Consider the following 26,550-nt stretch of genomic DNA (forward strand, 5'->3'; position numbering starts at 1 on the left):
GAGTACCTGGGTTCAAATCTGGTCTCAGACACTTAACAATTACCTAGCTGTGTGGCCTTGGGCAAGCCACTTAACCCTGTTTGCCTTGAAAATACCTAAAAAAAATATTCCCAAGAAATAAGAATAATATATAAATATATGTGACATAAAAACAAAGCATATCAATAAAATTGAAAGTTGCCAAAAATAAAAAATTTAAAGAAAAAGTCCTTAAAAGAAGGAATATTAACCAGCACAAACTTTCAAATATAATTTGACAATCAAAGCATTGATAGACTGCCTACAGTTAATTGATAATTTATTATTTTGTTGAATCTGCTAAATACCATGCCAGTTCAAGTGATTTATTTTGGAGAGAGAGAGAGAGAGGTTTCAAAGGGGAGAGAATTGCAGGTTGGTTCAATTCCACAACAAACATTTATTAAGTTTCTAATACAATGTAAATATAAGCAAGAAAGTATACAACATTTTTACCAATCTGAAACATGGATTGTTTTTGCAAACAATCCATCAGAAGACCTGAACCTAGCTCTCTTACATTATGGATTTTGATAATGGTTCATATAATTTTTCTAAGAATAAATCTTGTATAAAGCAGATAGGTATTTCAAGGGATGCTTGACCTAGAGTCAAAACAACTTGAGTTCAAATCTTGCTCAGATACTTATTAATTGTGTGACTCTGGGTGAGTTATTCAACCTTTCTAAGTCTCAGTTTCTTCTCCAGTACAGTGGGAATGATAATAATGGTATATAGTTCTCAGGATTGTTGACATGAGATGAGATAGATAGATAGATAGATAGATAGATAGATAGATAGATAGATAGATAGATAGATAGATAGATAGATAGATAGATAGATGAAAGAAAGAAAAAGAAAAAGAAATGGTACTTTTAAAATCTTATATAAATGCTAACTAGCTTGTAATAGTAGTAATAGTATAGTATACTATTATTCTTTCTTAAGAAATAATTCAATTAAAAACATACATGTTGAGTCATCTAGGTGGCACAGTGGATAGAGCACCAGCCCTGGATTCAGGAGGAACTGAGTTCAAATCTGGTCTTAAACACTTAATAATTACCTAGTTGTGTGACCTTAGGCAAGTCACTTAATCCTACTACCTTGCAAAAAAAAACTCCAAAAAACACATACATGTCAGAAGGGTCATGTTACCTGCATATTTTCTCTCACATCTGTGGCTTCTCTCAAGGGATGAACAGCTAATTTAAAGATGTCATCAATGGTTTTCAGACCAACATTTCTGAGCATGGTATATTCCCTAACCTTCTTCCCTATTCTCACTGAAAGGCTGCGCTTTGGGGCCTTTCCTCCTCCACTTCGATTGGTTATTGCTATGTGAACAAAGAGCGTCACATGCTCCATGATATCTCCCACAAAAGAACGCAAAGGGATATGTCGATAACCAGGCTGCAGGCATTCCAGTGGTATCGTATATTGTCCTATAAATTCATCACCAATGTAGTCATCATCCAAGACCACAAAACGGATCATAGCAAGCTCAGGCAGGTTTATTTGAAACTCAAAAGTTTCATCAAAAATAGGATTATCACTGTTTTGTTGAACAGTTTTAGTTCTTTGTTCTGAACAGTCTGCAGGAATACCATGTATTTCAATACAGACATAGGGATCTATGACATCTCCTTTGGCACAAGCTCCCTTGGGTTTTGGAAAGTTCTGACCACTGATAATTTTGATATGTAGGACTTGAGGAGAGACCCCTGGAACAATACCCTTTGTATTGGCACTAAAATAAGAGACTTCGTCCCGCATTATGGAGGGTCGGAGAACATATCCACAGCCCCCATTCTGGAGAAACCAGCCTGTATGTAGATCCATCATTGGACCTGGAGTCTGAAAATTCATTGCCACAATCTGACAGCCACAATTCCAGAAGTCTTGGGGGTTCAAATTACTGGAATCTATCCTCAAAGCACTTGGGTATACCCTTGATAAGAACCTCTTGTTATAATTTACAAAGTCTTCTGGATATTCATTGGCAATTCTGCTAGCTTCTGTCTCACTAAATGAGCAGATTTCCCAATAACTTTGGCTCTTCATAGATATTTCAAAATCCCTATATTGGACAGATTTACATATAGATACCAAATCTGATAGTTCTCTACAGAGGCATATCAACTTCTGTTCACCATTATAGTCCTCTGACATCCTTTGAGACATTTCAGCTTCTTCATCTTCATCTGTTACTTCCCCTTCCAGCATATCCTGGTTAGGAGGCAACTTCTTTCCTTTCACAATTATCTTTCTTTTCAGTTTCTCTGGGGATGGGAGGTAGGCTTCAGAGGGCAAAGGTGCTTCAGTGTATAACTTATTGCCTAAAATCTTTTTCATGTGTTGGGCCATGACTTTCTGCTGTGGTACAGAACAGTGAGTGCCTAAGCAAAGGATAAGTGGGTATTCAGAAGCCACAAAGGCAAATTTGTTTATTACCTCTATGACACTGCGGAAGGAAAGGGGAGTTGTCATGTTGTTACGATTACAAAGGACTGGCTCATTGTCTGGCCCGTCACTTACATCTAGTTCTATGCTCCTACAGCTCATTTTTAAAGCTCTAACATAGCCATTAATGTCAGCAGGTCCCCTAAACTGGTCTTCTATTAGATAAGTGTTATGAGAGGAATTGATATAATAATGTGATAATGGCTGTGTCATGTCTTGGGCCACCTTTCTTTGCTCAGGATCAAAAATATCACATTCTGGTGATAATAAATACTGGGTGAATCCATCAATTGCAAGGAATCCTTTGAGTCGCCCTTCTTCAGAAAGCTCATACCTTCGAATAATGTCTAAACACATATCTTCCGTTATGTGAGCAACTCCTTGTTCAGCTTCCAAAAACAGCATGAGGTCATTGGCATCTAAATATTCTTTATTTTTGGATATCTGTACAAGTAAGAAATAAACCTCTGGTCTGGTACAAAGTTCACTAAAAGCTTCACAAAATTCCTCCTTTGTTACTCGGGTGGTTAGTTTCTCTTTGCTCTTCTGGATTTCTTTAAACTTTAACCTGATCTTGGATTCCTTCAGGGTAGGGTTGAGTTGTTTAATTAACTCTACAGATGTGTCCTCTAACATAATCCCATTACCATCAATGTCTGCTGCTTCAAATACTGTTTTTAGCCACATGAACCTTGGAGTATTCTGGCTGCCTTCTATTAAATCAAGGGGTTGCTTACTTCGAGAGACCAGGTACCGTAAACCAGAAACCCAAATATTTGCTACATCAGCTGAATTGGCAACTAAATCCAAAGACTCATAATTCTCCCCATGGAGTATAGACAGGGCACAGTCCTCAGAAATCTGATCAGCAAGTCCATTGTTCCTGAACGTCTCCGTGTTCTTCCCAAGTCTAATTTCTTTTATAGCAGAAATATCAAGCTTTGCTTTTTCAAGGTCCTTCTTAGAGGGTTCCCAGCGAAGAGCTTGAAGATCTGTATCTAGGGTAAAGAAACGATTGTATATCCGGGAATTCGGACGCACTTTCTTTAACTCACAGCCAGCCTGCATGAAACTGATGCAATCACTGGCACTGCTGATTTTCTTTTCTGAAGGCATACTGCTGAACGACACAGTTTTCTTCCTTCCACATTTTTGATTTGAAGGATCCTGTAAAATAATTGGAAAATTATGAATAAATGTCTTTTGTAAAACTGACAAATTCAGGAACACCTAATTAATTCACAACTGCCTAAGATTCACTTATCACAGTAAGGGAAGGGAAAGAAGAAAAGTAATGATATGAAGAAGATGAAAGAAAGTAAAGGTTATAAATGAATGGATTTTTCAAACACCATCAAGCCCTATACAGTTCAGATAAAGTGATGGCCCAATTACAAATCAAAAACTTAGTATTAGGTCTAAGCAACTTTAACTTGAATTGATACTTCATAGTGATATATATATATATCATATCACTGAAAGCAATAAAAACTATTCTTCTTCTTAAATGGAGTATAAGTAAAATATTTCACTAATTTGGGATAAATGTTTTGCCAAAATTTGTTGAAATTTATGAAATTTTAATGTATACTGATATTTTCATTGCATTGTATATGATACAACTTTCCCTATATGCTGTAGTTTTTGAAACAAAATTTTAAACCATCTTTAAAACTACCTTGAAGACTAATTATAATCATCCTACCCTGCAAGTTCTCTATTTGTGTAAAAATTGTGATAATAAAAAAATCCCCATGAAAACCAGCTGCAACTTCTTTTTGTGTATAGTGTGTTCATAGCCATAGTTTACAAAAGAACAGAAATAATGAAACAACTTTTGACATTTTCTGCTCTAAAAGATTTCACATGAATCAATCAATCTATATTTTTATGTACCTAATGTGTGACAAGCTAAAGCTACAAATATAAAGGAAAAAATAATGCTCCCTAGGAACTTACATTCTAATGGGAGAGACAAAAATATGTAAGTCCAGACAGAATATACAAAAATACAACAAATACAAAAAAAAAGCAATCTAGAATTTGCAGTTTGAGTATTTAAAAGTAAAATCTTTTGATAACTATATCAATAAAATAGATAAAATGTATACTCCTATGAATTTTATTTTATACATATAAAGCATTTTTCTGAGAGATCCATAGGTTTCATCTGACTGACAAAAAATTTCAAATACAAGAGAAATAAGATACAAAGTAATTCTCAAACTAAATTTTGAAGGAAAAAGAGAAATCAATGAGGTAAAGGAAAGATGGAATGTATTCTAAACATAGATGAGCATGGATACTTATTATGATGGTATATTATGTATATGCATTAATCAAGAACCTCCAATTCTGTTAAATAGTCTCCTGGTGCTTTTTCTTAAAATCCAGAAAAGAAAGTTCATTTAATTTATATATTTCTAGGTATATAAATAGTTAAAATATAGCTTCTGAAAGGAGCCAAAGGTTTAATTGCCTCCTTAATTTACTTGACCCATGACTACAAAATACAAATCACTGTTCCTTAATCTCTATACAAAATTTAGAGTTCTAAAAAGTCAAAACTTTAGGAAACTAAATAACAAAAACAATATTGAAACAAGGGAATAAAATGAGAGGAGAATTGCATTTGAAGGGAGAATTCCCCTGCTGTTCTAGGAGATATAGTTTAATAAGAAAAGAAAATTTATCACCTCTAAGCTTATCTCTCAGAGGAAAAACTTCTTTCACAGATTCTGGCTATTAGAGATTCATCTGTGATTTCCATGGGAAATCAGGTCTCCTAGACCTGACAACTTGTAAGCCAGAGGTTAAAAGCAATCCAACATCAAATCTCCTGTAGCAAGAACAATGAGAATGACTTATTTATTTGACATTAAATTTGCTGGAGAAAGTTTGGAGGCCAAGCTCTCACATAAAACCAGATGAGTCTATGTGAAAAGGTTGAAAGATGTAGCAATCATCCAAAGTGAGGCAGGGTATATGGCATTTTCAATGATTCCAAGTTATTTCCTGCCATACAAATCTATCTTTTCCCCACAATGTTCTCTAGTGTTTAAGTGAAGTATGTAAAAGGATGGTTAGCATTCAATTATCCTCATAGACAGATGCAAGAAAAGAAACAAGAACATCTATGTTCTAACTGAAGCCTTGGTGATATAGACTATGAAAAAAATGATCTGACTACATCAAGATATTATAGAGCAAGGCAAGTAATTATTTAGAGAAGGTGCTTTCAATGAAAGAAAATGAATAGATCTGACAGGAAATAGAAGTCACTGAAGAATTGTGAATAGGATGGAGGCATGAGCAGATCTGTGCTTTGGGAAAACTTATTTGGTAGTTTGAAGAGGATGGGTTGAATGGGGAGAATCTGGAAGGAGGGAGACTAGTTAGGAAGGTACCACCATAGTCCATGTGGGATGTGATAAGAGATTCAACCCAGGATGGTCATCAAATGAATGAAGATAAGGAGATTCAAGAAATGTGGCTTTTGATTGAAAATTTGATTAAGATTTGCTATGTCCAGCTTTCTGCTTGATGTTCCTACTTCATATCAAATGTTATTCAGTCAATTTTCAGTTGTGTCCTATTTTTTGTGGCCCTATTTGGGGTTTTCTGGGCAAAGATACTGGAATAGTTTGTATTTCATTCTTCAGTTCATTTGACACATGGGGAACTGAGGCAAACAGGGTTAAATGATTTGCCCAGGATCACACTGCTTCTAAGTATCTGAGGCCAGAAAGATGGGTCTTCCTGACTCCAGGTCTGTCACATTATCCACTGCAGCACCTGCCTATTCTTTATATTGATTGTTTGCTTGGCTTTGGTGTTCTTGGACCAGGTCTATAACCAGCCCACAGCAACTCAGAAACAAAGTCTAAATCCTTTGTATAGGATGCAAAGAAAATACAGATCATGTAAATCTGTACTTATAAAAATCATATATTATATCAACAATCTTTTAGGAGGATTTGCTTTCCCAAAGTTTGTGAAGACAAACAATATAAATAAATTTGAAGGAGGCAACACTTGTGTAGAAAAGAATGTACCAGAATAGCATACAGAAGACTTAGGTTTGAGACCAAGCTCAACCACATACAAACTATATGATCCTGGGAAAATCATTTCAGTTCTATGAGTCTCAGTTTTCTCATCTAAAAAATGAGGAAACTAATTATTATTTATGCAACATATCTTACAAGGTTGCTTTTAGAAAATTTTGATAAACTTAAAAAAGGAAACTATAAATTTTCCTTTTAATCACAAAATATATAAAGAAATACATCAATAATCACTCACAGTCACAACTAGTCCTATTCAATGAACGTGACTATAAGTCTAGAAGAAATTATCAATCACTCTGAAATCATGTAGAAGAGCAGAATTTAAGCATCAATAAACATGGCTTTCTGACAAGCAAATCATACCTTACCAATTGAATTCCTTCTTATGATTGACATACTACAGACTTGTGAGCTTTAGAAAATATCTAGAACATCTGCCTTGTTTCTTTGAATTTTCAGAAAGGCTTTTGATTCCTTTTCATTCCAATATGGCATTCTCATAGAAAATAAGTGAAAAATTATGCTAAAGACTGAATTAAAATATATTCTTCAATGACTCAACATTAACCTACTAGAATTAAGTATTTGGCAATGATTTCTCAAAGGTTTTCATCAATAAAATCACAGGACTAAAAGAAAACTTAAAGGTCTTTAGTTTATCCCTCTCAAATTAGAGATGATTGACTAAGGTCCCAAAAAACAAAATGATTTATAGAACAGTACCAATAAATCAGGGGCAGAGCCAAGCCTCGGATCTCTTATTTTCCAATCCAGAGAATTTGCTAATATGTAATTCTGCCTTACTTTGGTTGGTTGGTTCTGGTCCTTAGTTATTGAAGGAGATCAAAATGACATCATTATATTTGAGAAAAATTACAGTGTGTCCTTCTGTGGCTGAATAGACCAATATGAGCTCAGAATGCCCCACCACAGGTTAGGCACAAATAGTCCATGTGAACACCTGGGGTGGGTACTCTAAACTTACATATGTCAAGTCTCCCCACTGATGAGGGCACACCATTCTGGGTGGTCCTGTGCCAGTGTCTCCCATGCTGCACAATCAATTCTAAAGTTCTTCAATGAGACCTTCAGGGTGTCTTGGTATCGCTTCTTCAGACCCCTTTGTGAGCACTTGCCCTTTGCGAGTTCTCCATAAAATAGTTTTTTGGGCAAGCATATGTCTGGCATTCTAACAATATGTCCAGCCCATCATAGTTTCACTCTCTGTAGTAATGTTGGAATGCTAGGGAATTTCAGTCAAGAAAGGATCTTGGTGTCTGTTATCTTCTCTTGCCAGGTAATCTTCAGAATCTTCCTAAGACAATTTAAACAGAAGCAATTCAGTTTCCTGACATGGTGCTGGTAGACCGCCCAGATTTCACAGGTATATAGCAATGAGGTTGGCACAAAGGCTCTGTAGACCTTCTGTTTGGTAGTCAGTCTAATACTTCTCTCTCACACTTTCTTTCGAAGCTTCACAAATACTAAACTAACTCTGGCAATGTGTGTATCAACCTCATTGTCAATGTGTACCTTCTTGGAAAGGACACTGTCAAGATAAGTGAACTTGTCCACAGTACTCAAAACCTCTCCATTTGCTGCAATCACTTATTTCACATATGTATAGTGTGGTGCTGGCTAATGGAGCACTGATGTTAATTGTTAGACCAAAATTAGCACAAACTGCAGAGAATCAACCCATAATTTGTTGCACCTCAGCTTCAAAGGCTGCATTGAGTGTACAACCATCTGCAAACAGAAGAACATGCACCAACACTCCCTTCACTTTGGTCTTGGCTTGTAGCCTTTTCAAGTTAAAGAATTTGTCATCAATGCAGTAGCTGACCTTGAGGCCATGTTCATTCTCAGTGAAGGCATTTGATAACATGGCTGAAAACATTATGCTAAAAATTATAGGAGCAATGATGCATCCTAGTTTTACCCCATTTGTGACTGGAAAATCTCAAGAGCATTGTCCACTACCCAGAACCCAGTCACGCATACCATCATGAAAGTGCTGTACATTACTGATGAACTTCTCCAGGCAACCAAATTTTGACATAATTTTCCATAAACCCTTGCGACTGACAGTATCAGTGGCCTTGATCAGATCTATAAATGTTAGATACAGACATCTGCTCTGTTCCTGGGATTTTTCCTGGAGTTGTCAAGCAGCAAGCACCATATTGACTGTTGCTCTACACTTTCTGAAGCCACACTGACTCTCAGGAAGGGGACCAATTTTCAGGTGGATCAGACTATAGAGAAGGACTCTGGCAAGAATCTTACCAGCAATGGCTAAAAGAGAAATAGCCCTATGATTGTCACAGGACAATCTATTCTCTTTACCTTTATAGAGATAAAGAGGAATCCTTGAATTCCTGTGGGATAATCTCTTCATTCCATATAACCTGGAAAATTCCAGTCAGTTTTTGGATGAGCAATGAGCCCTCCCTCTTGTAGATCTCAGCTGGCATAGAATCAGCATCAGGTGCTTTGCCACATGAATGGAGCCTAATGATATTCAAAACCTCTTTTTCAGTTGAAACTTCAGCTAGGGACTGATTGACTACAACTTGAGGTAAATGGTCAATGGCTTCTGCATTTATTGATGAAGGTCTGTTCAGAACACTATGGAAATGTTCAGCCCATCTCTCTAGGATCATATCCCTATCGTTAATCAATGTGGATCCATCAGCACCAAGTAGCTGAGACGCATATGTCTTTGGTCCTTAAATAGCCTTTAGGGAATCATAAAAGCATTTTGGTTTGTTACTGTCTGAATAAAATTGAAATCTGCCTTCTTACTAAGCCAAGAGTCCTGCATCTTTCTAAGCTTTGCATGGACTTTACCTTTGATGGAATTAAATGCTGCCTTCTTAGAAATGACTGAACTATACTGCTGGTAAACCCTATCAAGTTCTAGTTTTTTATTTAGCAACTTCTGAATTTCCCCCCATCATTTTCATCAAACCAGTACTGGAGTTTTCAAGTGTTCTGGCCCAGATGAGCAAATGCAATGTTGTACAGCAGATCTGAAAGGACCCCTTTTCTGTTTCACTGTTGCCAAATGTGTGTTGGCTCAATTTTCCCTCCAAGTTAGTAACAAACTGTTCCAGATCAGAGAGATACTCTAATCTCTTGATATTAATTCTTCTAGTATTCATTTTGCTTTAGGGTCCCTGCTTTGGTTAAATATGAATACTTAGCTTAGAGAGGATGAGTCTGTGATCAGCCCAGCACTCTACTCCATGCACTGCCTTTGTCACTCTCACATCCTGTCTATCTCTTCTCCTTACAATCATTTGGTCTAATAGATGTGAATGTTTGCTACAGACTGCATCCAGGAAGTTATATTGAATTTAGGTAAATGGAAGACAATGATTGTGATGAGGAGGTCATGAGATGCACAAGTCTTTGATAGAAGGTGACCATAGCTGTCACCTTTCCAACTTCATTCCACCCAAGGTTTCCCTGCCATGTCTGGCAATTTCCACTAGGATTAGAGTCACTCAGAATTATAAGTTTGTCTTCTTTTGGTATATTGATAATAAGAGTCTCCAGGTCTTCATAAAATTTTTCTTTCACTTCATCAGTGTTCATCATGGTGGGAGCATAGACACTTATAATAGTGGCAATCTCATTGTCATGAGCCTGTCAGTCACTCCTTTTGGTAGGCATTCAAGAATGTTGACTAGACTAGTTTTGATTGCAAGTTTCACAGTATTACCTTTCACTGCAACCACTCTGGAAAAATGTGTATCCAGTTCTAACTTTAGTAAGCTGGCCTTCATTTGCCAGCCTTGTTTCACTCAGAGCTGCCATTTGGATACCATATCATACACAACAAGAGCTGTTTGTCTTTCAAATCTATTGGATCTTATGTTGTCTATGAGTGTGCACATGTTCCATGCACTGATGGCAAGTGGAATCTTCTTTGAATTTTTTGTAGATTTTTTTGTCTTGATTGCACTGTGGGATTCCCCATGTGCCATGGTAATCAGGTCAGGGTTGGGTAAGCAGACAATTTTTAGGGCACCTTCTCTAGCCCCTTCCTTGCATCAGGAGGTGAGCAGTGTGATCCTTAAAAGGACTGCTTATTCACCCAGGAGGGCTGCTGAATCCCTTTACTGCTTTCAGTGGAGAATCAATTCTATGACCCTGCGCTGCCTGTGTGCAGAATTGTGACTGCAGCTCCCAGTGCATTTGCACCTACTGATTCATCACTTGCCTGTCACCACAGGACTTTGAGGAATGGTTATGGGTGATATCTTTTGTTGCATGTGCAAATCAACCTCATTCTCTCTTCCAAAGTCATCATGATCCAGCATAGCAAGACAGAGTCAAGACAACTGGTGATGACTCTAGATTCAGTGGATGACCTTGGCATCTTCGATGTCTAACCAATCTCTAAAGTGAATTGCTCTCTTCTGCCCATTCCCCCAGTGAAAGATTTCAGATGCTTGGGGTAGACACCCCCCACTACTCACTGATAAGCTTGAGACTCACTCAGTTCCTCAACATGGTTTAACCCATCTGCTGAAATGGTTTAATGGGGGTGGCCACTATGCATGCTACACCTTCTTGGAGTCACAGGTGAGAATTAGGTGGCTCAGGTGGACATCAAAGGTGGAAAGTAGCCCTGAAGAGGGCTCAGCAGCCCTCACACTAAGGTACTAGGCTTCCTTGAACACACCCTACACCCCACAATTATCTTTATTGATAAGCTGAACAAAGGAATTAAGAATTTTGTAAGTAATATTTAGCTAAGTATTTATTAAGCACCTATATCAAATTAGACCAGATTATGAATAATATTTAAAATCATTTAGTACCAATAACTCTTTTCTTGATGAATATCTCCTGGGATAAGAATTATGTTTTTGCTTACACAAAGAAAGGGGACTATCTTTGATCTCTTAATGATCTCTTGACTAAGTAATTTCTTGATTTTTTCCAAACCATGATTCTATAGTTTCACCATAAACCCCTTTAGAAAAGATTTGAAGAGGAATATTTATTTTATGAAAACAAGATAAGTAGAGAATGATTTTAAAGGACCAGACAAATTTTCTTATGTCTTTTTCCCATAGATCAAACATATGATTTCAGGTTTACTATTTTCATTGTAAACACAACATCTGTGTTTTGTGAAGTATTTTTCACATTCATGTTAATCTTTTACAATCAGGAAATTTATTTAACCTTTATAAAAGGGATTTTTGAATTTTACTTATCAACATTTGGAAGACAACATTCTTACATATTATTTAGTCATAGTGCTCAGTTATTTCCATGGAAATGCATTTCTTCATTTGCAATAAAAGTTATTGAGTAAAAAAGATCTGACTCAAAGGATTTTGGTATTTTGTAAACCATTAGAAATTTATATTTTCCTTTAGTGAGATATATCTCTGGCTTGTTGCTAACTCTACTAAATTCTCTAGTATCAAGTTATGACTTTAGTAGCTCAATTGTCCTTCCTAAGAAAGAAGAATTCAAAAGCACTAATTTACATTTTATGATCCTAGTGTTGTATATTTGTATTGAATTCTCTCTATATATAAACTATTCCTAGGGAAAAGGTAAAATGCCTTCATACATATCCCAGCTATTCAGTCACAAAATAATTTTTGGATGAGACCAATCTAGCCATGTAATCTTTGTCTTCCTTGGTTTATATCAAATCTTTGATATTCATTTTGGTTATTATTTTAATATTATGTCATAGTTTTTACAACATTGAAGGCATAATCAAAGGAGGCTGTGTGATCCTTCCCCTATGAAAGATTATAAAAATGGGAATGCTTCCCATCTGTCTGGCATAATTTAGTTGTGGTAGTATCTGAGAGACCCTTACAACCCTTAGTCTCAAAAAGACAGAATGATTTATTATTCAATTGACTAAAACCACATCCATGAAAATGAAGCAAAATTTCCTTCCATTATAAGATTCTGGTGAAATGACTCATTGAATCAATCACATATCATATTTTTGGGTGACATGAATATAAATTACCCACTTAGACTAAATTTTGCTTTTTCTTAGTATTTTGGGCATTTAACAACTAAGCTTTTAGATTTACCAGAGAATTATTATTTTTAATTATTCTTCTGGGGTCAATTTCTATGCCTTTTAGTTAAAAAACAATAATAAATCTTAAGGACTCTATTATAGAAAATTCAAAGTCATCAGTAGAAATTTCAAATGCTTAATATATTTTCTTGCCATTAGTGGAGGCAACTAATGACACTGCTTCAGTGGAATTAATCTACCACATAATGTAATGTGGGTAACTGCAAATTGTGATGGTAAATTAGAATATGACTCAGCCTCTAAAAACTTCTATTTGACTACTGTCTCACCTTAATAAAAGCTTTCAAATTCAATATTAGTTTTTAAAAAAGAAAATTTTGTGTTAGTACAATTATTAGCAAAGCTTCAAAAATTCATTTTAAAATGTTTTGAATGGAAAATCATTTCTTTTTAAATTTGCACACTTTTATAAAGAATACTACATCACTATATTTATGTGTGAACTTTCCTCATGGAACACTCCATTCTTGAATTGTTACTATCAAAGTCAAGAGAAAAAGAAACTGAAATTGAGTCAAAACATTAAGGACTTTCTAAGTCAAATTTCTATGCAAGTAGAGAGGATAGAGTGACAGGTCTGGAGTCAGGAATGACTAAGTTCAAATCTACAATCAGACATGGATTAATTATATGACCCTGGGCACGTCACTTTATCCTTTTTGCCTCAGTTTCCTCATCTACAAATTGAGCCAGAGAAGTAAATGGCAAACCACTTCAAATCTTTGCCAAGAAAACGCCTGAAAGGAGTCACAAAGAGTCAGACATAATTAAAACTAATAAACAACAAGAAGAGGGGAAACCTTGGCCCAATGAATTTCATATTTATCAAACTGATGAACCTGAGGGTCTTCATCTCTTCACTGGGTATTCTCCTGGATTATCTCATTATAGGTTGTAATTGGGGAGCTGATTCCAAAGTCTACTGATCTCTGCTCTTCCCAAAGAATACAAACAGAAGACTTGTCCTTTGTGCACCTAACCATGTTAAGCTAACCCTTAAAAAGTCATAGCAAATGTAAATGATAGGTTACAGATATTCAGTACCAATATAGCTGCTCCAACATACCACATCTAAAACCTCTTTCAGATCTTACTAACACCCAAATTATGTGACCAGAAAAATGAGAAAGAATGCATTCAAACAGTTAATCACTTCCCACTCCAGATTCTCTCTAGATAGCTTTCCCCAGAATTAATACCTACACAATACTCTCTCCTTTTCTTCAGGTAGACCCAGGTGCAAATATCCTGCACTCCAATATACAGTTTGCAGTTGTATGTATTATTTGCTTAGAATAAAATGCCTGATCTTCTGATTTTAAGGCTACATTAGTTTTTAATTGCTTGCTCTCACTTTGTTTTATTTTTTGCAAGGCAATGGGGTTAAGTGGCTTGCCCAAGGTCACACACAGTTAGGTAATATTAAGTGCCTGAGGCTGCATTTGAATTCTGGTCCTCCTGACTAGAGGGCTAGTACACTATTCACTGAACCACCTAGTGGTTGGTCCCTTGCTTTGGTTTTCAAATAAAATTAGTGCCTACAAAAATGATAAAGAGGGGGCAGCTAGGTGGCGTAGTGGATAAAGCATCCACCCTGGAGTCAGGAGTACCTGGGTTCAAATCCGGTCTCAGAGGCTTAATAATTACCTAGCTGTGTGGCCTTGGGCAAGCCACTTAACCCCATTTGCCTTTCAAAAACCTAAAAAAAAAATGATAAAGGGAGTCTGGTAGAGTAAATAAAGAGTCTGCCTTGGAGTTAAGAAGACTAGGATTATACTGCTGCCTCTAACACAAAGTGGTTGTGTGATGCTTGACAAGTCACTTAAACTTCTGATTCCCTCAAGTAACTCTCTTAGACTACTAATGGCAGAAGCGGATCACTTTCCATGCTCCCAGGTTACTATCTATGATACTAAACCCCTTGCAAGTAGATCTATACTGGGGCAGCTAAGTGATTCAATGGTTAGACTCCTCTTTCTGAGTTTAAATCTGCCCTGAATTTGAATCACTTACTTACTACTGCATGAATCTGGGCAAGTCACTTAACCCTGTTTACCTCAGTTTCCTCATCTGTAAAACGAGCTGGAGAAGAAAATGGAAAATTCCACCAGTATCTTTGCCAAGAAAACCCACCAAGAGTTGGACAAGACCGAAACTGAACAACAAGGTCTGTCATGATGGAGGGAATTTTCTCTTTAGGAGTTCCCATTACTAGTACAATCAGGCCATACACAAAAAAAGTTCTAAAAACAAAACCAGGATGTTTTATATCTTGAAGAAATCACAAAGGACATAATTCTGCATCTCACCTCTCATAAGTGACAAAGTCTTGAGGCCTTACAAGCCATCTACTTGAGTTTAAAATTCATCAGAAGCACACGTGCCAACCAATAAAAAAAACTTGCTTCCCTATGACAAGTGCCAAAGTGATTTATAGCCAAAATAATCTAAAATGTCTTCAGGACTCTAATATTTCTGTGCTGTTGTAAAAGAGGTCTGGCATCTTGAGGCATTTTGTTCTGGTCATTTTCCATAACCATGTGATGTGGTCATCATGCTGAATAAGATTGGGGAAGGGAGGGACTGTTAAGAAAGGCCTCACACCCAGGATCTCCTTCCCAGTTCACTATGGGGGACCTCTACCCTGGCTTCAGATTCAATAGTAATGATTTAAAGAAAGCCACACACGCTCAAATGGCAATTATCAGCAGGGTGGAGAAGACCAGCTGGAAGGAAGAGCACTGCCAAAGAAAAGAAGTTAAGGAGGGAGATGAAAGAAAGGCTAAAGTTGTTCGAGGGTTTTTCCTGACTCCTGGTAAGACAAAACTCCTGGAACTTTGTTTAACCAGAAATTTGGCTTCATAGTTATTCGTGTGTAGTTTTGCCAGCTTCTTCCTCATGGAACCATTGTATTGTCTCCAGAAAGAAGGCTGAGAACAGAAATTATTTTTAAGCAGTTGTCAGAAAAAAAAAAAAAAAACTTTTAGTTTATTCCAGATCTAGGTTCTCTCTGCCAGCAGTCAACAATCAGCAGGAAAACTCTGCAGACCCTACGGTCAGAACTATTCACAAAGGATTACAGGTTGTAACTGGGCAGCTAATTCCAAAGAACTCCATAGAATAGATGTCTAATTTATTGTTATGCCCTGCCTCCTTTCCCTATTATTCTGGCTCCACCCCCTTGAAAAGGGAGTGAGTCTGGACTCTAGTGCTAAGGAATTAGTCCAAGGAATTAGTCAGTCCCTGATCTTAATCCTTTCTATTTCCCAATACTCTCATGTTTAATTTTCAATATCATCACCTCACAAGAAGACACCATGTCTAAACAAGTTTTTAATGATAAAATAAATAAAACAAGTTCTTTGGTTTATATAATCTCCTTGTGTGAGAAAAAACATCTCTAAAAATCAAAACATGAAAGAGATCCCAAGCAGATCTTCACATTTTGAAGTTTACTTCATCCTAAAGTAACCATGCTTCAAGAAGGTTTTTATAGTAGTGGGCTTGGATAGTATCAGGAACATCAAAAACTGTGGACAAATGGGACTACTTTGTTCTTGTTAAAACTTTCTAAGATAAGATGTCCAATCACTTCCCCTAACAAACAAAAGGACAACCCTCACATGATCTGATTTCTAGAGTTAGAAGGCAGTTTTCCCAGATGTTGCTAACAGTGGCTGATTTCTCATTCTTTTCTAAAGGATGAAGTCACTCTCATCAGTTGTTAGAAAGCCATCAGCAATGAGTAATGTCAGAAAAATGAAAAGAACTTTCTCTCTCCCTCAAAGATACTTCATTAAATGAAAATGGAAGTAAAATTCTGAGTGTTAATTTAATATATATATATTATATATATTTATATTCATTTTAGGATATGCTGCAATTTCATATGTGAGTTCTTTGAACAGTATGGAATTAAGGTGAACTGAAAATCCTTTAACAGAAGGATTCTGTTAGAGATTAAGGATGCTGCAAAGAAAACTCTAGCTGCAGCTAGAATGGGTCAAGAGACCTCATAGAGTGGAGCATTTCTATTCCAGGCTAATAAAGACTTCTCTACCTTTCTTTGTATTTGTGGTCTCCAGTACTCAGCATAGTGCTTGACTCTTGGAAATCACTTGATAAAATTTTTTAATTCTTTTTATTTATTCATATATGTTTTCTTGGCAGTTGTATAGATACATAAAGTTCTAAGAAGACTATGAAAAGGGGTTAAATTGATAAAATTCTAAGAATAGGAATCAAAGGCACCATTTATCAAAATATATTTAGAAACAATACTTGAGAATAAAGAAAAACTACAACTACAAAAAAGCCTTAGCTTCTCCTCATTGCCATTTCAATGCAAAAAATAAAAAATAAAAAACAGATTTTGGGGGCAGCTAGGTGGCGCAGTGGATAGAGCAGCAGCTCTGGAGTCAGGAGTACCTGAGTTCAAATCTGACCTCAGACACTTAATAATTACCTAGGTGCATGGCCTTGGGCAAGTGACAACCACATTGCCTTTCAAAAAAAATTTTTTTGATAAGTTTTCTAAAGGGAAGTTTTATATAAAGTTTCAATGGAATAACTAAAAACCAATCAAAAACTTTCATACATGTTATTTTCAAAAAAAAGAACAACTCTATATTTAGCATTAACCTATAAACAATAGCATTACATATTCATAGTTTCACAAATTTCCATATTAATTTTGAAAATGTGTGGCCTACATGAAATAATTTTGATCCCAGGACAACAACATAACATAATGAGTTGAATCCAGAATTGAAGCAAAAAAAAAGAAAAAGAAAGAAAGGTTGAATTGCCTCAGGAAATTATCTGGATTCCCCACTATCTCTCATTCCTCCACCCCATTCAATCTGTTGCCAAGGCCTGTGTATCTGCAACTTCTCTGAAATACCTCCTTACATGTTCCCCTCTTTGCCTTTCTCTCCTCTGACTGTCACTCTAATGCAAGCCCTCATTACTATGTCTTTAGTATTGTCATAGCTTTCTGGCGACTCTGCCTGCCACTGTCATCTTTCATTGTCACTAAAGTGATTCTCCTAAAACTTAAGTCTGACATCATCTCCTTACTCAATTAACTCCAGTGGCTCCCTATTACTTCCAAGAACAAATACAAAATGCTCTGTATAGCATTCAAAGTCTTTAATAACCTATCCCTCTCCTACCTTTCTGGTCTTCGTAAATCTTATTGCTTATCACATTCCCTATGCTTCTTGACTTCCTGTTTTAGAAACAAGACATCCCACCTCTCAGTTCTAGGCATTTTCTCAGCTTGTCCCCCATGCCTGAAACACCATCCCTTCTTCAATCTGACTATCAATCTGACTACTGACTTCTCTGGTTTCCTTTAAATTCCAGCTAAAATTCAGTCTTCTAATTTCCAGTGCCTTCTCTCTGTTTTTTCCCATTTATTATTTGTGTGTGTATATATATATATATAGCTTGCTGCATATGCACATATATATATATATATATATCTTTGCATATTGACTCCCCCATTAGATTGTAAGCTCCCTGAGGGCAGGAACTGTCTTTTGCCTATCTTTTATATCTCCCCCCAATACTTTGCATGGTAGGTGCACAATAATTGCTTATTAATTGATTAAAATATACACAGGAAAAATCATTCTCATCAAACCACATTCATTTAGCATCTATGACACATTCAGCATTGTACTAAACAATTTGTCCTCTCCAGAACAATGAATATGAGGAAAGTTAGCTGTATACAAATTCTTCTTTCATTGTTAAACTTTGAAAAAAAATGAATTTCATATCTAAGAGAAAACCTAAAACAAACAATAATCCAATATCATAAGAACATCTAATCACACTGAAGTGTACCAAATACTTAGTGTTACACTGAAGTGTGACAAATATAAAGTGACAAGTACTTATTTATGTAACTCCTTAGGAAAGTTCTGGCTTAAATAGATTCTCTAACAAGCTCCACAGCAACTTATAGACATTTTTAATTACTTTTCTTTCACTTGCCAAAGAAAAATGCCTTATTGGTATCCTTGTTCTAGTACTTATCCATGAAATATCTCAAATTTCTTAAATTTGAGTGAAAAACAAAATAGGAACGCTTAGAAAATAGTCTGGGGTTTTTTTCAGTAGAGTATAAAGATAAAGTATTCAACTGAAATGGAAAAAGTAGTGCCATGGGATATTTAAGGAGATTTGAAGAGGTTTGGAAAAACTACTAAAATGAGGATAGTAAATTGATTATGGAGCTACAAAATACTTTGCTGAAGTAAGGGTCCAGTTGAGATTATGTAACAAGTCTGTAGTGGATCAAGTTAGCACAATTTCATGATTTTCTATAGCAGTTCTATTCAGCAACAGATGAATAAAGCTAAGGCAGGGTGATAGGAGACATTCAGAATTGGGGCTTGGCAATAAAATGAGGAGGCAAGGGATTCAAGTTCAGAGTGAAACATAAAGTTGAATTGGTTCATAAGAGGTGAAGATAAGAGACAGGATCAGATAAAGCAATTTCAGAGTTCATGAATTTGGACATGGAATACTTTTGAGTGATGAAATGTTCAAAAGTTCTGTTTGGAACTGGAATGCGATCAAAAAACAAATCATGGCAATTGAGCAAATTGAGGAATTTTGAAATTAAGATGCTTAAGAGTATAACTATTTACCTATAGATATTGATACAGATATTGATATTGAATTCCCTAGTTTAAGAGAAGGAATTGGGTTAGAAAGAAAAACTGTGTTCCAAGATCTGAATTTACTAAGGAAGGAGAATGCCCTGGAATCAATAAATAACTACCAGAATCTTTATAAGGTGACAAATTTGGATTGAATGAACCTCAAAAAAAAAAAAAAAAAGAACAAAATTTTATTGAATGGTGGCAGTAGCAGGAAAATCTTCAAGAGGATGGGAAACAAGCAGTATTCCAACTTCTAGTATTGAAAAGGGTGGATACTGATACCACATCATTAGGAGGGAGCTAAAAAAATGGGAAGAATAGGAAAGAAAAAAGTTTACAATGAAAACAAATGGAACTAGCATTTAGAAGAGCATGGCAGAAAAAGTGAGTAGATCTGGAGTGGGACATTTAAGGACTAAAGGAGGATATGAATAAGGGAATAGACAGCTGAGGATGAGAAACAAGGTTTTTATTATTAATTTTTATTAAAGGTTTTATAACAGACAAATCCACTGATTCCAAATCACTGGGATGGAGAAAGTATGACTGAGTTGCTAACCACTGAGGAAAGAGTTCAGGCAGAATATCAGTGATTAAAGAGAGGTCTCTTAAGAGAAGGGGGGTGATTAGATTTTATAGATTACTTTTCTCAACTAAAAAGTATTGATTTTTCTATTCCTAGCACCTTCCCTTATTTCAATTAAAAAACAAATAAAAACAGCATCCTCATAACTATTATATATATATAGTCAAGAGAAATTCTCATATTGGTCAGGTTCAAAAATCACCTCAGTATCTATCCTCAAGAAGTGGGTAACATGCAGCTGCAGCAGCAGCAGCAGCAGCAGTCCCCATAATTGGACACTGCATTGATAAGAAAGGTCCTCCCTGGATGCCCAGTGTGATGGCAGAGGCCAATAATGTGCCCTATGTGGCCCAGGAAGCCAATTCACAGAAGGCAAGGATAAAGAAGATGACCTATTGTATAAAAATTATATTCAAAACCATCTCTTTCCAGAGCCAAAGATCACGATTAGAAAACAGCTCTTCCAGTGACTGAATTTTTCACATCATCCATTAAGGATAATTTGCTTCTTTTGAAAACAAAAGTAACAGATGTTCCAAAAGGAAATCCAGGGACAGTTATTAGAAAACTTCACTGTTACTAAGTAGTACATTTAATATTATCGATTCACTTTGCTAAATAGATGAACAGCTATTGTATTGTCTCCTTATATTGTTCTTATAATTCAAAATGTATTATAAAAGAACACTATATAAATAAAAGAAATGGTCATGAGTTCCTACTTTGCATATGTTTTGTCCATTTACTTTTTGTCTACAAGAATAATTCTTCCCATTTAAAAAACCATACAGTATTAAAATAACTCTTTCCAGTCTTAGAAAATCATTAGTCATAATACAGTCTAGAACAGGTATCTTATATGTATCACTCATCTTCCCTTTTATTCTTCATGTACATTGGTTGTTTTTAAAAGATCCTTGAGGGGTGGCTAGGTGGCGTAGTGGATGAAGCACCGGCCTTGGAGTCAGGAGTACCTGGGTTTAAATCTGACCTCAGACACTTAATAATTACCTAGCTGTGTGGCCTTGGGCAAGCCACTTAACCCCATTTGCCTTGCAAAAACCTAAAAAAAGATCCTTGAGATTATTTAAATGAATAAACTATATTTAAAGCAATCTGTATGATTTCAATAACTCATTTTCAGTCAAACAATTTAGCTAAGGAAAAGAAACTTAAAACAACCTTGTAAAGTGGATAGAGATTTGAAATGTTTATATGTGGCTATATATTTGTGTGTGTGTGTGTGTGTATATATATGTATATATATATATATATATAAACATTTATACATAAAATTTTTAATTTTAACCTATAATAGGTAAGGTATGAAGAAGAGCTATATCTGAACATATATACTTAATAGCAGGCCACAGAGAGAGATGTTGAAAAATAAGAGAGGCAGCAAAAATATGCCAGGATGATAAAAATCCACAATGGTAAATCTGAATGAAAACAAAAAAAGAACTATCAAAAATATCTCCTAATAACATTCTGAAGACATGTTAACCTGTACAATGATGGCATTCTCAGAAGGCTAAATTTCCACAATACAGGCCAATTATTTCAGCCTCCATTAAATCTAATTACAAGTATTTTTCTTTAAACTCATAATGCAGTTGTCCAATATCTTATTGTGGCATGAAGGTTACATTAGATTCTTGAAAGCTATGTGACAGATACAAATTTTGCAGACCTTCCAAACTGGAAAATACTCAAGTATAAACCAGTGATTAGCTTTATTTCTATGATCTAAGAACTAGCGTAGCTAAGTCCACAGAGGACAATTATCAAGTTGGCCCTATGGTGATTAATTTTTGGGGTTCTAGCACTTCCTAAAACATGCTAGCAGATAGGAGAGGGGTTATAATTACATCAATAAAGGAGATACACATTCTGATGGTGATCGATTTACTAGAGTTATTAAAATATACAGTATTTAGGAGGATACCCAGTGTGTCTATAATGATGTCTCATTCTTTCAATTAGTTTTTTGTTTTATTAACTTATGTTATAAATAAGCATTTCCATAACATAGTACAACAAAAATTATGATCGTATACGAAACTGCAAATCTACTATGGCAGCTTGCTATTCCTTTCAAATAAAAATTTTCATGTAAATTTCTTTTTTCTTCCTTCCTTCCCCCCACCCTAGATATGGCTACCATTAGATACAAATATATAGTGTGTGTGTGCATATTCTATACTTCTATTTATCTGTTCTTTCTTTTGAAACAAATAAATAGTATTTTTTCTTTTTCGTTGTTTTTGCAAGGCAATGGGGTTAAGTGACTTGCCCAAGGTCACACAGCTAGGTAATTATTAAATGTCTGAAGTCACATTTGAACTCAAGTCCTCCAAATTCCAGGGCCAGTTCTCTTTCCACTGTGCCCCCTGGCTGCCCTAGTTTCTTTTTTATATGAACTTTATAGTTAATTTGAGTATTTATAATAGACAAAATTACCTATTTGCTCAAAGTTGATCTTAAAACAGTATTGCTATTATCTTATACAATGTTCTTCTCTTCTTTCTTCTCCTCATTATTTCGAGAAACTTTTACCATGTTTTTCTAAAAATCACTGTGCTCATTATTTCGTCTAGTACAATAGTATACATCACAATTATATACCTTAACTTGTTCAGTTTTAGCCATTATCCAATGGGTATCCTTATAATTTCTGGATCTTTGCTACCCCAAAGAGAACTGCTATAAACAGTTAAGAAATATAGGTTCTTTTCCTTTTACCTTAAGGTATTGGGAAATAAGACCAAATAGTGATATTTCTGGGTCAGAGAGTATAAGTAGTATAATAATTCTTTGGGCATATTTCAGATTACTCTCCAAAATGGTTAGATCAATTCATAATTCCACCAACAATTTTTCCACATCTTCTCCAACATTTGTCATTTTCCCCTTCTATCATTAAAAATCATATGAGTATATAAACATATGCAGAAAAAGCTTCTTATAAAGTTCAGAATTTGTTTCTTATAAATACATTCTCTCATTTCTTAAAAAAATATGCAGAGTTGGCTTAGGCCCTACATCTACATGAAGATATGGACAACAAAATGGATTTTCTGCAGGCAGCTTGACACCCTACCACAATTTTTATCTGTAATATCATTCTCCTCTCTACACTGATGACCTAAGGACCCTAAAAGTGTTATATATGTTTTTAATGAAAAGGAATTTTTTAAAATGTAGACAATTTGGCAATATACTTTGAGATACAACTAGATCCTGATTAGTGTAAATAATAAATCCCCTGAGGTAGTCACATTATTTGAATTCATACTCCAAATTTCCATTGGGATCAACCCAATTACCATACTTTACATAATTATGATATCAATAATATGAATCTAAATACATGTGACCACTTCAGGGGATTCATTATTTGCATTAATCAGGACATGGTTATAATTGGTATAATAGAATCAGGGATGAAAAGACATGTTTTATGTTCTTCAATTGTATATCCCAAAGCAGTTTTCAATGCAAGATATTATAAGTATTAGAAGTTGAAACATTTTGTCTTCTATCTATCCTTAATAACCTTCCATTACAGAGAAAATATTCTATGCTTTCTAGTTTTTAATAGAAAAGGGTAAAAGTTGGCATCAAAAGTCCCAAGTTTGACCTGGGTTCTGCCACTAACTTCTTAATTTTGTAATCTCACATAAGTTATTTAATTTTTAAATCTCAACTTTTCCTTAACTATAAAAGAGGGATAAAATATTTCAATTACTAATCAGATTTTTGTTCACCAGTGTTAAAATAGCACTACACTAAATACTTCACTTTATGATATTTTCCATTACCTTGCTAAATACCTCTTTATTACTATGCAAAAATCCTCAAATATGCTTATTTGAGAAGTAGTAGAGTAGAATAGGAATGAACACACACACACACACACACACAAATCTTTATAGGACATTGAAGAGACTTAGTCTAAGCCCTTCTTTTATGTACATATCATCCTCTATTAATGCTCTCTCCTTCCCTCCATCTATGCAGTTAACTTATTGAGAAAAGCTCCACTTATCAAAAGACAGAATTCGTGGAAAGAATCCTAGATTCATAAAATGTTGGGACTGGAAGAGGCCTTAGAGATCACTTAATCTTGGGGGTTTTTACCTCTTTTTAGGTCATAAGCCCCTCTAATAGTCTGGTAAAGACTATGGACCCCATTTCAGAATAATTCTTTTTTGCAAGAATTTTAAAAATTATTTTCCAGAAAAAAATTTAAATACATGAAATTTATAAAGTTCAACACCAAAAGATTACAAAGGAAATCCAAGGCTGGTAAAAATAAAGATTTATTTTTTCCCATCAGAATTAATGGACTAACCTAAAAAAACAAAAACAAAAAAGAATCAATGGACTAACTAAATCTATCCATAGATTGGAGGTGAGGAACCCTACCTTAGTCCAACTCTCTCACTTTGGAACTAAAAAAAATTGAAACTTCAAGCACAGGATTACTTGCCCCAAGTGCCTGATACAATTAGTGACAAAGTTAAAACTAGAAGTCCAAGCTTTCCTGTCTCCCAGCCCAGTTTGTTTTTCCTTTGCCATTACAGATTACATAGATTCGATTTACAACTACAGACCTTAAAGCATATGATCAGTATAACAAATCATGTCATGTTTAATGCTCCTCCTCTCATCTCATTGTGCTTATTACCAAGATCAATATGTTTACTTAAAAAAATAAATAGATGCCTTATGGGGAAGGGAATTCTTTAGTCCTTGAAAATTCCCAACCTACCTTCATAGCTTCACATTTATATGGCATTTCATAATTACAAAAATAACTTTGTTCATTTATTTGATCCTTATAACAACATTTGCTGCAGGTTATATATTACTAGTAAGTGATAAATCAAGGATTCAAAGCACTTTCTTAGGAGTTTTAACTTTTCTGTTGTTTCTACACCATCATGAAATTATTTAGTGTGGGTAAGCAAGTTGTTATTCTACCTTGGCATGTGTCTTCCTTCAAAGGTCACAATCATTACATGTTAAACATGATGTGATTTATTACATGACCCAGTAAAAACACAAGCTACACTGCAAAGTCTAAGTGATATCACCAACAACAGGGTGATGAGGACATGGAAAAAGGACATTAGTATCCATTCAACAGCCTCTGAAGAATGGTCTGTTGGTATCAATCCAGTTTTAACAAGACAAGCATCTATCTCACATATAAAAACACCACAATTAAAATTAATTGGCACCCTGGACAGTTTTCTGCACAGAGGTGACCAGGAATAAGTAGATCACAAAACTGATATACTTATTCTCCCCCTCCTTAAAAAAGCCCTTCCTCAAAAAAGTTCAGGCACACAGACAAGGTTAAGACTTTTATAATTATTGTGAAAGTTAATTGGGAAGTTTTGTTCTTTAACAAAAAATATCAATATATCCCTCTTTTTTAAAAAAAAGTCCATGGTAGAAAATAAAATAGCCACTCATTACCAGTAATGCAAAAAAAATCTCTTTAACATGCACTTTCAGAGAATTAATGTAATGCCTCAATTGCTTCCATAAACATCCCATAACTGAATTCTATAATGGAAGGTGTTAATGAGATCATTCATCAGAAACTGATATAGAACGAGGTATCCAGCTTCCATAATGCACACTTTTATTATTTTCTCTCAAAATAGTATTGTGCACATAATTAAAATACTTTAGCTGAAAATTAAAATGTCAACAGGGATGTGCCCACATTATTACAAAAATTCCATATCCTAAGCATTATTGCAAGAAAGAACTATAAAGAAGCTATTTTTTTTATTTTTAAACTTCTCACATTTCACTTGAAGTAAGCTCATTAAACTACTCTCAGAATTTTTTCTCCTTTATTTTGACTTTTAAGCGTTTTTTTCACTGAATGGTGACATTTTCCCCAAGGATGAAATATTAATACAGTATTTGCATGATTTTCAGTCACTTTGGAATTTAAACATATTCACTGCTATTAAAATTTAAATAAAGTATATTTAAAATTGAAGAGGACATGCCAGTAATGCTTCAAAATTACTTCAGTTCTAGCAGTCATTATCATAGGCTATTATTAAAGCAGTTTCAGAAACAGGTGACATTTCTAGAAAGAGACAAATCATCTACTGTTAAACTAATAGACTGAAATTACAAAAATGATCAGTCACATTTTGGAACAAAATTTTTATTACTTCCTCCATAACATCTGATGCAGATAAGAGCATAATACCAGGTTAGATGCACCTCTATTGGATTAAATGAGCACCTATGAAACTTATTTATGTTTAGGATATTTCTTTTTTAATTTATTTTTATTAAAGATATTATTTGAGTTTTACCATTTTCCCCCCAATCTTACTTCCCTCCCCCCACCCCCTCACGGAAAGCACTCTGTCAGTCTTTACTTTGTTTCCATGTTGTACCTTGATCCAAATTGGGTGTGATGAGAGAGAACTCCTAGCCTTAAAGAAGAGAAGTCTAAGAGGTAATAAGATATCTGTTTTTTCCTAAATTAAAGGGAATAGTCCTTGCATTTTGTTCAAATTCCACAGCTCCTTATCTGGATACAGATGGCATTCTCCTTTGCAGACAGCCCAAAATTGTTCCCGATTGTTGCACTGA

The 26,550-nt window shown here is 35.1% G+C and overlaps 1 protein-coding gene across 1 annotated transcript in view; it reads right to left on the minus strand.

Moving 5' to 3' along the window:
• PLCL1 (phospholipase C like 1 (inactive)) overlaps window positions 1–26,550 on the minus strand; it is a 417,242-nt gene that overhangs the window by 91,166 nt on the left and 299,526 nt on the right. Inside the window, exon 2 of the mRNA XM_074215381.1 lies at window positions 1,177–3,648. Coding sequence (XP_074071482.1) covers window positions 1,177–3,648 — 2,472 coding nt within the window. The remainder of the gene's footprint in view (window positions 1–1,176; window positions 3,649–26,550) is intronic.

The sequence above is a fragment of the Macrotis lagotis genome, chromosome 1 (assembly GCF_037893015.1).
Source record: "Macrotis lagotis isolate mMagLag1 chromosome 1, bilby.v1.9.chrom.fasta, whole genome shotgun sequence".
NCBI lineage: Eukaryota > Metazoa > Chordata > Mammalia > Peramelemorphia > Peramelidae > Macrotis > Macrotis lagotis.